At 42.8% G+C, this 15,992-nt stretch overlaps 1 protein-coding gene across 2 annotated transcripts in view; it reads left to right on the top strand.

The window, feature by feature from the left end:
• Positions 1 to 1,473, top strand: part of SHLD2 (shieldin complex subunit 2) — an 86,977-nt gene extending 85,504 nt beyond the window's left edge. The window contains exons 11-12 of one of the 2 annotated variants that reach the window (XM_016214746.2): positions 683 to 887; positions 984 to 1,473. In XM_016214746.2, the coding sequence (XP_016070232.1) occupies positions 683 to 855 (173 nt within the window). In that variant the 3' untranslated portion in view covers positions 856 to 887; positions 984 to 1,473. Of the gene's footprint in view, positions 1 to 682 lie in introns of both variants that reach the window. The other variant, XM_016214743.2, reaches the window with a different exon arrangement.
• Positions 1,474 to 15,992: the final 14,519 nt, after the last annotated feature.

Genomic DNA, 15,992 nt, shown 5'->3' on the forward strand with positions numbered 1-15,992 from the left:
TCCCACTGAGCCTCAATCCCCGCTGGTTTTCACAGCACTGGAGCCCCGGGGCTGGGGGCCTCACTCCTGGGCGGGGGGGTACCTCTGCAGTCAAGATGCCCCTCCCAGTTTTTATCCCCCTCACATGGATGTGGGACCAGCCTATTCACGCCCCCACCCCTCCTACCAGTCTCTGATTTCTCATGTGTGTCCTTAGCTGTAGGAGTTCTGTCCGGCTGGATTTTAGGCAGTTCTGAATGATTTTGGTTCTGTAGTTTAGTTGTAAGTGTGGTGTGGTTGTGGGTTGTTGCCAGTTTCGTGTTTACCTACCATCATCTTGACTGGAAGCCTAAGAATTCTTTCCTGATAACGGATTCCTTCTGTTTCAGGCTGAATTTAAGAAAACTTGAATCTCAGTTTTTCTATTGTTCTAAGAAGCCAGTAGCTGCACCACGATGGCAAATGCTGTCAGTTTGAACAATGTGTTATCTGTGCCTTCTCTCCCTGATCAGCAGGAGTTGCATGCCATCATCCTAGTGTGCCTTCAACAACCTGTAACTAGAAAGAGAAGGGAGAGCAAGAGAAATTTAAAGTAGGATTGGTACTTGAGAAACCACAGGAAACAGTGAGCAGTGCAATGTGTGCGTTTCTGCCTGCCAGGAAAGGATACTAAGAGCTGTACATGTGTGTTCCATCCTTGCAGCACCCCCATCAGAGGTCACCTACGGCCTGGTTGCAGCGGACTTGCTCCAGTCCTTGTTGGCAGCCGGCAGTGCACCTTGTGTCCTGAAGGTGCAGAGCCTCTTCCTGTTAGATGGAAACAGCTACCCGCTGCAGCAGGATTTCTCCCTGCTGGACTTTTCCCCCGACGTGTGAAGCATGCATCCCATGCCCTTCGCTGAGACCAGGTGAAGAGACTGCAGGCGCTCAAGGAGACTAAAGTGATTTGTTTGTTGTTTTTTTAAATCCTCACCCAAGGATATTTTTTTCCCATTGCTTTTCAGAGAGATTCGGGGAGAGAGAGAAGGAGAAACATCGATGTGAGAGAGACACATCAATTGGTCGCCTCCTACACACGCCCCAACCAGGGCCCGGGATTGAGCCTGAACTGAGGTACGTTCTCTTGACTGGAATCGAACCTGAAACCCTTTAGTCTGCAGGCTGACACTCTAACCACTGAGTAAAACTGGCTGGGCTGAAATGATTTTTTAAAATATGTTTTTATTGATTTCAGAGAGAGGAAGGGAGAGAGAGAGAGAAGCATCAATGATGAAAGTGAGTCATTGGTCAGCTGCCTCCTACACGCCCACGACTGGGGACTGAGCCCAAGACTTGGGCATGTGCCCTGACCGGGAATCGAACCATGACCCCCTGGTTCATAGGTCGACGCTCAACCACTGAGTGCAACACCGGCCCTGCTGAAATGACTTGTTTTTGAAGCAATGAATGACAGGGCTTTTGCTTGGCATTTTTAAATATACAGGGGTGGGCAAAAGTAGGTTTACAGTTTTGAGTACACGAAAGTTTATTCTTGTATTGTTTATTAATTACTGTATTATTTTCCATACTAACAACTGTAAACCTACTTTTGCCCACCGCTGTATTTTATAAAGAGCTAAATAAATATATTTTATACAGAGCTAAGTATGTAAAATAAAACTTTTTTTCTCAGAAAATTCTGTTAGGGTTTTTGTTTTTGTGTTTTCCTTTCTTGCTTCTAGAGCAGTGATTTTGAACCTTTTTCATCTCACAGCACACAAACTACTAAAATTCTGTAGCACACCAAAAAAATACGTTTTTTGCCAATCTAACAAAAAATTAGGTATAATTTAGATTCATTCACACTGGACGGCTACTGTTCTGTTGGCTGTTGTCATTTTTTTGACAATCTAAGGGAAAAGAGGTCAGTGCCCCTGACTAAATAGTCAGGTATCACGTGTTAAAAATTCTTGCGGCACACGGTAGAAAATCGCTGTTCTAGAGAAATGATCTGGCAGTAAAGGCAATCCCTTCCCAAGGAATGAAAGGTTCACTTTATATAGTCCTTGCTATATTCCAGGCACTGTACTGAGTGCTGGGGATACAGGCGTAAGACGCTTCCTCAGGAATTGCCTTTCTGCTGTACTCACAAATTGGTTTTCCTTATTCCTACTTTAATAGACTCAGCAGGAGATGATTCCTTAATTGTAAGTACACATAATAGTGGGTTGGTTTGAATAAGCCCAAGTTTAGACAAGTTCGAGATGAGTATGTCTGCTTAGGAAGAAGCATTGGAAACAAAGAAGTCAGGGCCATGTTTCATTTTCCAGAGGGAGGAGGAGCTGTATTGTTACTTCATTCCCAGGATTTCAGTGCCTTACTGAGTTTACTTACCAACACACATTTAGCAATTGGTTTTCTCATTACGATTGTAGGAGAAGCTCATATAAAATGGTGGCACGTAGCCTGTAAGTCTGGAGTTTGTTGAGAGTTAATAGATTAAGAATGTTGCTTGAAAACAATTAAATTCATGATGAAATGAACAAATTTATTTTACTATGTCTGTGCTTTGTGAAATTCTTATACATAGTTCATTGAAATTGTTTTCTCTAATTCAGGGTGGGTTTTTTTTTCTTTTTTTAAAACTTGGTTTCCCTAAAAATGAACCTCGGGAGTTTTGTGATTCTCCCAAAAATAATATGCAAAAATGTGTATGGAAGAGTACAGACACACAAAAGTTCATTTTTCAGTGGAGAAGGGTCCATGCCTTTCAGTAAATCCTTAGAGGCACCTTTGACCAAAAAAAAGTAGAAACTTTGTGAGTTAATTTGTGGGAAAGGTAAGGAGATTAGACCGAAGAATTTCTAAGGTCTTATCTAGCACCAGTAAAGGTGGGTAGAGAAAGAGCTGTCCTATTTTGTATCTAGAGATACTAGAATTCAAACAAAACAGTTGGCTCCCCTTGGTAATTCGTGTACGCCCTCTAATCCATGCTCTTTCAACCATAGCCTCAGTAGGAGCAAATTCAGAGTTTCGGTGTGAAACCTGCCTCTTCAGTGTAAGCCCACCAAGAGGGCTATCCTCTTAAGTTTGCCCTTCTTGCCTAATTCCTGTATCAACCAAAACGTAACCCCCTAGAACTGACGGCTCTTCACATCCTACTCAGAAGAAGCCTTTAAGCCATTTTAAATGAGACAAAGAGCGCCAGATCACACCAATATCTCCTCACAGCCTTTGGCTTACATTTCATGGGCTAACACTTCCAGGAACCCCTGTTTAGACTGAAACTATTACCTCCTGTCCTGAGGGATCAGATTTAGCTCCAGAGATTATTCTCTATCTAATTGGGATCCTTGGAGCCTCAGCTCATAGCTGTGTTCCTTACCTGAGATGTGCAAGGGAGTATATTCAACCTACTCTGTTCATTTTCATAAAACTCAACTGGGTAGCCTGAGTGTGTAGGAATTTAGTGGGTCTACATCTGGCATTCTAGGTAAATTCTTCATCTGCTGATAGTTCAGCGGAGGGGACAGCTCTTCCATCTTAGAGGCATGCGTCTTTCTCCCCACTAGTGAGATCTGTGCTAGATTTCCTTTTACATCTTGGATTTTGGGGACAGAGGTCTGATCTTCAAGTGGGATGACAAAGTTGGACCCATGATTCCCCTGCAGACATTTGCTGAGAGTGAGCCACGTGTTAGGGACTGGTAATACTAAGAAGGGCTGCCTTCAGTGAGTCCATAGACAGGCTGGTGGAGAAACATTTAAACAAAATAATAGTAATAATAGTACTAGGATTAAACCTGTGTGGAAAAGGCAAAAGAGGCAATATAATAAGTTTATTAGAACTGTTGCAAGTGATAAAAACCCAACTCACTCTGGCTTGAGCAAAAAATGGGAGATACTCTTTCATGTAACTGAAAGTGGTACTAGCTTAAAGCACAGCTGAATCCATTGGCTTGAATTATGTGTCGGGTTACACCAACCCCTAATTCTTTTCCTTCCCTCTATTTGTCCTGTTGCTTTCCTTGCCTTGTTCTCTTCCCTGTCCTGTGTTTCTTTTCCCCACTCTCTCGCCCTTTGCCTCCATCTTTCCCTCTTTTCTGTACCTTTCCCACCTATTGTCATGGACGAAAGATGACTGTAGGAAGCCCCAAACTTTCCTCTTTACGGAAAGAGAGACTCTTTGCTAGTGTCACATAACAAATTTCATGGAAGGACTCTCATGGAATCTCCTTGGTTTCCTGCCCTCCTCCTGTGACCAGGGGTGGATGGGACACTGGGACTGAAAAGACTAAAATCACATAGGATGCAAGGAGCCCTTTGTTGATGAAGGGGTGCCCAAGGCAGGCACAGACATGTCCATGGCAATGGGAGATGCAGGAAGGCTTCATGGAGGAAATATTCAACCTGCAGTTAAAAATATTTTCACCACAAAAACAGAGTGATGGGCATACAATAGCATGGCATACTTGGGGAAATGGAGCATCTCAAATGGGGCTGAAAAAAATGAATAACCTTCCCCCCAAATGAACAGGAGAGACGTAAGACATTGCAGCAAAGACAATACATTTCGAAGAAATCTTAACTCACAAAGCAATGGAGGTTTTATCTACAGGTTCACTTTAGTGCGTGAAAACATACTGATTGGCACAAAGCATTGAATTACATTTTTTTAAAAAAATATATCTTTATTGATTTCAGAGAGAGGAAAGGAGAGGGAGAGAAAGATAGAAACATCAATGATGAGAGAGTCATTGATCAAGCCCACAACCCGGGCATGTGCCCTGACCGGGCATCAAACCCCGATTGCCTGGATCCTAGGTCGATGCTCAACCGCTGAGCCACGCCCGGCCGCTGAATTACATTTTTTAATGATACCAATTCTTCATAAACTAGAACACTGGTGTGCTGGGAAACCACAGGTTCTGTCAGCTTCCAAATAACTAAGTCACCATTGTAGCTCAGGCTCTGAAATAAGGGTTGCTATTAACATAAATTAGAAATTGAATCTAAAGACATCATTGACATAACACTTCATGCTCTAAAATTCACATTCATGGGGTTTGAAGTGGATCAGAAGAGGGCTTTTGTTCTGTATGCTGTCCTGCAAGAGTGGGTAGACAGTTCTCCAAAGTTTAGACAGGATGACCTTTTCACAGTGGTATAAATTATCACCACCCCCAGGACTCTCCTAAATTGCGGTGACCCGAGGCCCCCAGTTTAAGACTAGTCTTACATTACTGTAGGTTCAACACAGCTCACATAGTTGACCATGGGCTATGACGTGGCTTTCTTAGAACAAAACATCTGTGATTTCTCAGAACATTATAGAATGAAGCATCTTCTAGATGCTAAATTCGTACCCTGGAGGGTCTCTAGGGGCAGTACAGGTCATGGATCAGAAGGATTAGAATGAAGTGTTCATTTTTCCTAGGAAATAAATACTGGCCCTTGTTTTAAAGTCAGTAGGGGGAGAAATATGTGAGAGGGAATGAGGTTTACCAGTCAGTTGTCATTCTGTCTTTGGAGGTCTTGAACTTGGTTTGTTATTAAGAAGTTCATTCCACCCTCTGCTTCCAGCTGGAGGGAGGGCATACATTTGCACTGAGACAACTTCTCCCCGTTCCGTCGCCAGTCCCGATGCCCAGCTCCTCCCGTGAGCTGGAGCAGGGAGGAAAGAAGGAAAGGGGGCAAGAGTCTCCTTACAAATCGGCTCCCACTATGGTCCTGTCATCTGATGCTCTGCCCTGCCAGTGTCCTGACTGCTAATGTCTTCTGCGCAGGGGCACCCAACACTCCTTTGCCTGGAGTGCATGCGAGGGTTCTTGGGGGGGCTTGTCATTCTTACAAAGTACATGCACAGTTTCTTGTCATGGGAAATCAAGCTCCTCCTTCGTCTCTTCAACCCCTTAACTCCCTCCAAATGTCACCTCCTCTCTCCATCTTGATGCCTCCGATTCATTCCACCCCATGCTCAGATAAGTACAGCAGAGCAGGTCAGCTATTCTCTGCACAATCAGACATAAGAGAAGCAAAGGAATTGTCCTTATTTGCATAATATATAGTGCAATTTAATTTATATAACATTGGGATCATACTGCCTGGAACAATCTCACCAAAGTGGTATAGTGTTGCCCTGGGTGTGGAATTAGGGCCTGGTTTTACTTTCTCCTTTATTATTATTTTTATCTGATAGAACAACTAGGAAGATTTCCCTAATTTCTAGGGACTAAAAATCCTCTATATTAAAAAGCTCACTTCTCAAGTATAGAACAACATGATATGATTTTGATCATAGACACTAATACCACATAGTAGATGTAGATACTTCATGGGTGACAGCTGAACACTCAGTTATGCCCCTTCTCTGGCCATATCTATACTGTTTAGTTTGATCCCTTGGCAGAAATTGATTCTTCAAAGATAATAGGATGCCTGACTTAAGCTGGGCCAATCAGATTTTGTTTTTTCCTGGAACTAAAAATATTGAGTTAAGATTTACATACAGTAAAACACACAGGTGTCAAGTGTACAACTTGCTGAGTTTTGGCAAATGCATACATTTGTGTAACCAATACTCCAATCAAGATTTGTACCATTTTCATCATTGGAAAAATTTGCCTCATCTCCACTTCCAGTCAGTCCCTACCCATGTCAGGCAACCACTGTTCTGATTTCTGTCACATAGATTAGCTTTATTTGTCCTTGAACTTGGTATGTATGAAATCATACAGGTTATATTTCTTTGTTACTTGATATTTTCACACAACATTTTTGAGATTCACCCCAAAATTTTATGTGACTCAGTAGTTCATTCTTTCTATTGCTGAGCAATATACCAATGTATGACTATATTACATTATCTGTTTTCCTATTGAAGGTCATTTGGGTTGTTTCCAGTTTGGGGCTATTATGAATACCTGCTATGAACATCTTTTTACAAGTCTCGTGGACATATGTTTTCATTTCAGAGGGGGTAAAATACCTAGGGTTGAAATTGCTGGTTGATAAGATAGGTGCACGTTTAACTTTATAAGAAACTGGTAAACAGTGCTCCAAAGTTGTACAATTTTTCATGCTCACAAGCCATGTTTGAGGATTGCAGTTGTTCCACAGCCTTGTCAACATTTGGAGATGTCAGTCGTTTTCATTGTAGCCATCCTCCTGAGTGGGAAGCGTTTTAGCCTGCATTTGCCTGATGACAAATGACGCTGAGCAATGTTTCATGTTCTTATTTACTATCAGCACATCTTCACTTGTGAAGTGAATGCTCCAGTCATTTGCACATTTGTTTTATTAGGTTGTTTGTCTTTATTTACTGGTCATAAATATGTTCTAGTTAAAGTCAGATGTGTGTACTATTAATATTTTTGAATTGTCTGTTCAGCATTAGAAATGCTCTCAGAAAAAAAATATGTAGTTGTAACATAAAGTCTTAAATAAATTAAAATGTCACCATTTGATTGACTAGAATATATGCCCCCCAAAATAGTTCCAGAAAACCAACCAAAATATATTGGTAATACATTAATCACATATAACATAAATTAATAACATAAATTTACAAATTTAAACTTAGTAATGTAACAATATTACTATATACCAATAATATATACAGTTCTAAATTTAATAAAATAATCATGCTTGTAGACAAACCTAAAACATTAAAAGCTTTATTTACTCATATGATTTTAAACCATGAAGGAAATAAAATGAGCTAGGAATCAATGAAACATTGTATGTGTTCTTACCAGTTGAAAAAATTTAATATGCAGTTAATTCAATATTAACCAAAGTCGCTGAAGGGTGGCATATAGAAGTTGGTAAATTGATTTAAAAATTAATTAAGAATAAAAAAGAACGCGAATATTCTAAAAACCATTGAATTGTACACTTTATGTGGGCAAATTGTATGGTATGTGAATTATATCTCCATCAAACTTTAAAAAAATAAACAAAATGTTTTTTAAAAAGGTTTAATATTTATTGTTGAAGGTATTACAGATTCCCGCCCTCCACCCCGTTGGCCTCCTATACCCTGCTCCCGCCCTCCCCCAGGCCTTTCCCACACTATCCTTTGTCCATGGGCCCTGCATATATGCATGTAAGTTCTTTGGTTAATCTCTCCCCGCCCTCCCCCGCTTCCCTCTAAGACAGATCAGTCTGTTGCATGTTTCAATGTCTCTGGATCTGTTTTGCTCATCAGATTATTTTGTTCATGAGATTCCATTTATAAGTGGGATCATGTGATAATTTTCTTTCTCTGGGTGGCTTATTTTGCTTAGCATAATATTCTCCAGTTCCCTCCGTACTGTCCCAATGGGTACGAGATCCTCCTCCTTTACAGCTGCGTAGTATCCATGGTGTGCATGTCCCACAGCTTTTTATCCACTCATCCACTGATGGGCACTGGGGCTGTTTGCAGATCTTGGCTATTGTAAGTTGTGCTGCTATGAACATAGGGGTGCATACGTCCTTTCTGATTGCTGTTTTGGGATACTTAGGATATATTCCAAGAAGTGGGATCACTGGGTCAAATGACAGCTCCATTTTTAATTTCTTAAGGAATCGCCATGCTATTTTCTGTAGTGGCTGCACTAGTCTGCATTCCCACCAACAGTGTCCCAGGTTCCCCTTTCTCCACATCCTTTCGAACACTTATCATTTGATGATTTGTTGATGGAGCCATTCTGACAGGTGTGAAGTGATACCTTGTCATTTTAATTTGCATCTCTCTGATGATTAGCGATGCTGAGCGTTTTCTCATGTGTCTCTTGGCCATCTGAGTGTCCTCTTTGGAGAAGTGCCTATTTGGGTCCTCTGCCCATTTTTTAATTGGGTTGTTTGTCTTCCTTTTGTTAAGTTGTATGAGTTCCTCATATATTTTGGATATTCACCCTTTATCAGATGTATCATTGGCAAATATGTTCTCCCACACCGTGGGCTCCCTTTTTGTTTTGTTGATGGTTTCTTTTGCTGTCAGAAGCTTTTTAGTTTGATGTAGTCCCACTTCTTCATTTTCTCCTTAGTTTCTCTTGCCCTAGGAGATGTATCAGCAAACATATTGCTACGAGAGATGTCTGAGATTTTGCTGCCTGTGTTTTCTTCTAGGATTTTTATGGTTTCAGGACTTACATTTAAGTCTTTAATTCATTTTGAGTTTATTCTTATGTATGGTGTAAGTTGTTGGGTCCAGTTTCATTTTTGTGCATGTACCTGTCCAATTTTCCCCGGCACCATTTATTAAAGAGACTGTCCTTACTCCATTGTATGCTCTTGCCTCCTTTGTCAATATTAATTGAGTATAATGGCTTGCATCGATTTCTGGGGTCTTCATCTGTTCCATTGATCTATATGACTGTTGTGCCAGTACCAGGCTGTTTTGATTTCAGTGGCTTTGTAGTATAACTTGATATTTGGTATTGTGATCCCTCCAACTTTTTTCTTTTTTCTCAAGATAGCTGCGGCTATCTGGAGTCTTTTTTGGTTCCGTATAAATTTTGAAGTATTTGTTCTAGGTCTATGAAATATGCTGTTGGTATTTTAATAGGAATTGCATTGAATTTCTAGATTTTTTTGGGGTAGTATGGACATTTTAATGATGCTGATTCTACCAATCTATGAACATGGCATATTCTTCCACTTGTTTATATCTTCCTCTGTCTCATTTTTCAACATTCTGTAGGTTTCCAAGTGCAGGTCTTTTACCTCCTTGGTTAAGTTTATTCCTAAGTATCTTAATTTTTTTGTTGCCATGGTAAATGGGATTGTTTTTCTAGTTTCTCTTTCTGAGAGTTCATTATTGCTTAATAAAAATGCCATCGATTTCTGGGTTTAATTTTGCATCCTGCTACATTGCCATATTCATATATTAAATCTACTAGTTTTTGGGTGGAGTCTTTAGGATTCTCCATGTACAATATCATGTCACCTGTAAATAGTGACAATTACTTCCTCCTTTCCAATTTGGATGCCTTATATGTTTTCTTCTTATCTCATCACTGTGGCTAGGACTTCCAACACTATGCTGAATAAGAGTGGTGAAAGGACCTAGACACTTTGGCTTAGTGGCTTGAGCGTTGGCCTGCTGGCTGCAGGGTCCCAGGTTCAATTTTGGCCAAGGGCACGTACCTTGGTTGCAGGCTCGATCCCTGGCCCAGGTTGGAGCATGCGCGGGAAGCAACCAGTCAGTGTGTCTCTCTTACATCGATGTCTCTCCCCCCCTCCCCACTCTCTGAAAAGCAATGGAAACAATATCCTTAGGTGAGGATTAAGAAAAAAAGAAAAGGAGTGGTGAAAGGGGACACCCGCCTCGTTTCTGTTCTTAGGGGAAATGGTCTTAGTTTTTGCCCATTGATTGTGATGGTGGCTGTAGGTCTGTCATATATGGCCTTTATTATGATGAAGTATGATCCCTCTAGTCCCACTTTGCTGAGAGTTTTTATAAAAAATGGGGGTTGGATTTTGTCTAATGCTTTTTCTGTGTGTATTGATATGATCATGTGATTTTTGTCTTTCAATGTGTTTATGTGATGCATCACATTTATTGATTTGCAAATACTGTACCAGCCTTGCATCCCTGAAATAAATCCCACTTGGTCGTGGTGTATAATCTTTTTAATGTGTTGCTGGATCCTATTTGCTAATATTTTGTTGAGGATTTTGGCATCTGTGTTCATCAGGGATACTGGCTTATAATTCTCTTTCTTTGTGGTGTCTTTATCTGGTTTTGGAATTAGGATGATGCTGGCTTCATAAAAAGATCTTGGAAGTGTTCCTTCCTCTTGGATTTTCTGGAATAGTTTGAGGAGAATAAGTGTTAGTTCTTCTGTGAATGTCTGGTAAAACCCCCCAGTAAAGCCGTCCAGGCCAGGACTTTTGTTTGCTGGAAGTTTTTTGATTATGGCTTCAATTTCATCTGCTGTTATCGGCCTATTCAGGTTTTCTGGTTCTTCCTGATTCAGTTTTGGAAGGTTGTATTTTTTCAGGAATTGGTCCATTTCATCCAGGTTGTCCAGCTTGTTGGCATATAGTTGTTCATAGTATTTTCTTACAATCCTTTGTATTTCTGTGATGTCAGTTGTTATTTCACCTCTTTCATTTCTGATTTTATTTATTTGGGTCCTCTCTGTTTTTTGGTGTGTCTGGCGAGAAGTTCATCAATCTTGTTTATCTTTTCAAAGAACCAGCTCTTGGTTTCACTGATCTTTTGTATTGTTTTTTTATTCTGTATGCCATTTATTTCTGATCTGTATTATTTCCTTCCTTCTACTTACTCTGGGCTTTTCTTGTTCTCTTTCTAATTCTTTAAGTTGTAGGGTTAGTTTATTAGAAATTTTTCTTGTTTCTTGAGGTAGGCCTGTAGTGCTATGAACTTCCTTCCCAGGACTGCTTTCACTGTGTCCCTTAGATTTGGGGTTGTTGTGTGTTCATTTTCATTTGTTTCCAGGAAGTTTTTGATTTCTTCCTTGATCTCATTGGTAACCCATTCATTGTTTACTAACATGTTATTTAACCTCCATGTGTTTGAATGTTTTGGGTTGTTTTTATTGTAGTTGATCTCTAGTTTCATGCCATTGTTACCTAAGAAGATGCTTGATATGATTTCAGTCTTCTTGAACTTATAGAGACTTGTTTTGTGTCCTAACATGTGGTCTATGTTTGAGAATGTCCCATGTGCACTTGGGAAGAAAGTTTATCCTGCAGCTTTGGGGTGAAATGTTGTTAATGTCAATTAAATCCATTAGTGTGTCATTTAGGGTTGCTGTTTCCTTGTTGGTTTTTTGTCTAGAAGCCCTATGCAGTGATGTCAGTGGGGTGTTAAAGTCCCCTAGTATGATTGTATTACTGTCAATCTCTCCCTTTAAGTCCTCCAGAAGTTTATGTATCTGGGTGCTTCTACATTGGGTACATATATGTTTACTAGGGTTATATCCTCTTGTTGGGTGGACCCCTTTGGTACTGACAATGTAGTGGCCTTCATTGTCTCTTGTTATGGTCTTCATTTTGAAGTCTGTTTCAGCAGATATGAGTATTGCAACCCCAGCTTTTTTTCATTTCCTTTTGCATGGAAAAATTTTTTCCATCCCTTCACTTTCGTCCCGTGTGAATCTTTTGTGCTGAGGTGTGTCTCTTGTAGACAGCACGTATATGGGTCATGTTTTCTCATCAATTCAACCACCCTATGTCTTTTGATTGGATCATTTAAGCTATTTACATTTAAGGTTATCAATAGGAATGTATTTACTGCCATTATTCTTTATGCCTGTGCTTCTCTCTTTCTTCTTACAAGTCCTTTTAGCATTTCTTGCAGTGCTGGTTCGCTGGCAATGAACTCCTGTAGCCTTTTTTTTTTTTTTTTTTTTGTCTTTGAAGCTCCTGAGTTCATCTTCAGTTTTGAATGATAGCCTTGCTGGATAGAGTAGTCTTGGGTTCAGACCCTTGTTTTTTATTACTTTGTATATTTCATGCAATTTCCTTCTGGCCTGAAGTTTTTCTGTTGAGAAATCAGGTGACAGTCTAGTGGGAGCATACTTATAGGTAATTTTCTCTCTCTCTCTTGCAGCCTTTAAGTATCTTTTTTTGTCTTTAATGTTTGCCATTTTAATTATGTGTCTTGGTGTGAGTCTTTTTGGGTTCATCCTGATTGTCACTCTCTGTGTTTCCTGGACTTGGGTGACTTCCCTTCACCAGATCAGGGAAGTTTTCTGTCATTAAGTCTTCAAACAGGTTCTCTAGTCCTTGCTCGGCTTCCTCTCTTTCTGGTACCCCTATGATGTGGATGTTGTTCTGTTTAATGTCCCAAAGCACCATTATACTCTCCTCCTGCTTTTGAATTGTTTCCCCAGTTGCTGCTCTGAATGGGTTTTTTTCCTACCTTGTCTCCTAACTGGCTGAGGTGTGCTTGCCTCCTCTGGTCTGCATCCTTCCAGGGTGTTCTTTCTCAGCTCTGTCGCCCTGTGTTTCAGATTCTTATTCATGGTTTCAACCGCTTTTGTGGTCTGGTCTTCCCAGGTGACAGGTCAGGCACAGTGGGTCACCGTGTTTGGTCTGTGTGTCTGGGAGCACTGACTTACCGTGGCAGGGCTGGGTGCCCCACCTCTAGGCAGTGGGGCCAGTTGCCCAGGGCTGCTGTGCGGGGCAGGCTGGGTTGGGCAGCAGGCCTGTCTCCAGGCCGGCCATGTGTCAAGGTGGCAGGGCATCCTGGAAGTTCTGCTTGGTGGAGGGGCAGCAAGGCTGGGGCGTCTGCAGGCGGGGGCACTCTTATGCTGGAGGGGACAGGGTGTGCCAGGCACTCTGCTGATGGAAGGCGTGGTGCTGGTGAAGGGTGTGGGGTGGACTGCAAGCTCAGCTCACACAGGGAGCGGGGTGCCCCAGGTGCTCCACTCATGGAGGGGGTGGGGTGTGCCTGGTGCCCCTCCTGCCCTCACCCTCACCCCCACCCTCAACCCACACCACATGACAAAGCCACCTTCGGTCTTCTGAGGTCCAACGTTCAGACACCTGGAGTTTTTATCTCTGGCCCAGGTGCCCTATTGATTCCGGTCCCAGCTGTGGGGTAGTGCGCGCTTGTCTGTGGCCCCGGGGTGCTGGGACGGGGCTGCGCCTGAAGCCTCCCTGCAGTGTCCTCCCGTGGAGGACCCACGGCTCGTCTAAAACCCCGGTCTCCGACCTCAGCGGAGAGCAGCGCCCAGCCGCCGTGGAGCTCCCACGGACCAGGCCCCTCCCACTCTCACCCCTCCTCTCTGACACCCAGGCACACTCTCCCTCTGACACCCAGGCACACTCTCCTCTGACACCCAGGCACACTCTCCTCTGACACCCAGGCACACTCTCCCTCTGACACCCAGGCACACTCTCCTCTGACACCCAGGCACACTCTCCCTCTGACACCCAGGCACACTCTCCTCTGACACCCAGGCACACTCTCCCTCTGACACCCAGGCACACTCTCCTCTGACACCCACGCACACTCTCCCTCTGACACCCAGGCACACTCTCCCTCTGACACCCAGGCACACTCTCCTCTGACACCCAGGCACACTCTCCCTCTGACACCCAGGCACACTCTCCCTCTGACACCCAGGCACACTCTCCTCTGACACCCAGGCACACTCTCCTCTGACACCCAGGCACACTCTCCCTCTGACACCCAGGCACACTCTCCCTCTGACACCCACGCACACTTTTCCTCTGTGACATCCACGCACATGCTCCCTCTCTGACACCCAGGCACTCTCCCACCCACTCTCACACCCACGCACGTTCTCCCTCCCTGACACCCACGCACACTCTCCCTCTGTCACATCCACGCACACTCTCACCCTTACTCAAGTCCTGCCCGCTGCCATGTTGGATCTCAGAAAATGTTTTTTAAAGTTAAAATTTAAAAAATAAGGTAAGCAAAACAATGGAAAATAAAACAACATGGTTTTGTTTTGATAATATATGAAGTGAAAAATCATATTAGGAAACAGTATGTAAAATATTTCCTTTTTGTAAACACAAACGTTACATCAACGGAGAGGGGTCAACAGATTTTAACAGTGTTTATCCTAAGGAACTAACACCCACAGTGCATGTTATTTAATGATGAAATGGGGGGAAATTTCTGAGAACAGAAATCAGACAAGGATATTCACTGTTACCACTTATATCCAGTACTTCTCTGGTGTTCCTGGCCAGGGTAATAAAGCAAAAAATTGAAATAAAAAATATAAGGATTGGAACTAAGATATAAAACAATGATTGTGCATATTGAAAACTCAAAATAATCTAGAGATAAATTATTAGAATTAGGGTAGCATGACTGTCGCATATAAGGTCAATAGAGGAAAACTAACTTTATGCACAACAGCTAGAGTTAAAAGATGAAAAATGTAGCCCAGCCAGCCGGCTGAGTGGTTAGAGGTCACCAGCAGGCTGCAGGGTCCCGGTTCCATCGCAGCCAAGGGCATGCGCCTGGGTTGCAGGCTTGATCCCTGGCCCCTGGGGGCGCACGTGGGAGGCAGCCCATCAATGTCTCTCCCTCTCTCTCTCTCTCTGTCTCTTCCTTCCACTCTCTCTGAAAAGCAATGGAAACAATATCCTCAGGTGAAGATTAAAAAACAAGATAAAAAAATTTAGAAGCAATTCCATATATGGGTGCTTGATTTATTAGGTGGTGCCCCAAACGGTACTGGGATTATTGAATATCCTTATGGGGAAAAAGAAACTTGAGCCCAATCTTATAACTTATCCAAATGTCTACTTCAAGTAGATTCTATAACTGAATGTGAAAGGCAAAATAAACCTTGAAAAGAGTATAGGAGAACAGCTTCATGATCTCATGGCATGGAAAACTTAAAAACTGGACGCGCAAAGCGCTATTATAAAAGATTGCTTCATTTGACTAAATTAAAAACTTCTCATTATCAAAAGAAAGCCATAAAGTGGGATGAAATCAACCAAACATATATTAACAAAAATATATTAATAACTGAAAAAAAGAGAATGGTAGAAAACATTTGCAATACATCAAATTGAAAGAAATTCCTACAAGTCAGTAAGAAACCTGCTAGTAACCCAGCGGAGAAAGGGGTCGGTCCGTGAACAAGCACTTGGCAAGGGAGTGACACGGCCGCGCTGACACGGGCCGGCCCCCAGTCCCACGGGTCCCTGCGCACCGGGCTCCGCGCCCGGACGGCTTGGGGCCTCCACTCGGGGCGGCTGCTTTAGCTACTGAACTGGGAGGTGTGCAGAACCCCTGGGACCCAACAACTGCGTTTCCAGTTTCATACCCCCCAAATGTGTGATGCGTCTCAGAACATGCGGAGTGAAGGGAGCCACACAACGAGTGCTCGCTTTCGGACTGCTGCGGAGACTTGCAGCCCCCCCCCCACACAACATCCCCCCGCAACACCCACCCCCCCCACCCCCCCACATCCCCCCCACCACATACAACACCCCCCACCCCCCACACACATACCCCCACCCCCCCCACATCCCCCCCCCACACCACACCACACACAACATCCCCCCGCAACAACCACC

This window comes from Miniopterus natalensis, chromosome 14, assembly GCF_054644295.1.
Source record: "Miniopterus natalensis isolate mMinNat1 chromosome 14, mMinNat1.hap1, whole genome shotgun sequence".
In the NCBI taxonomy this organism is placed as follows: Eukaryota; Metazoa; Chordata; class Mammalia; order Chiroptera; family Miniopteridae; genus Miniopterus; species Miniopterus natalensis.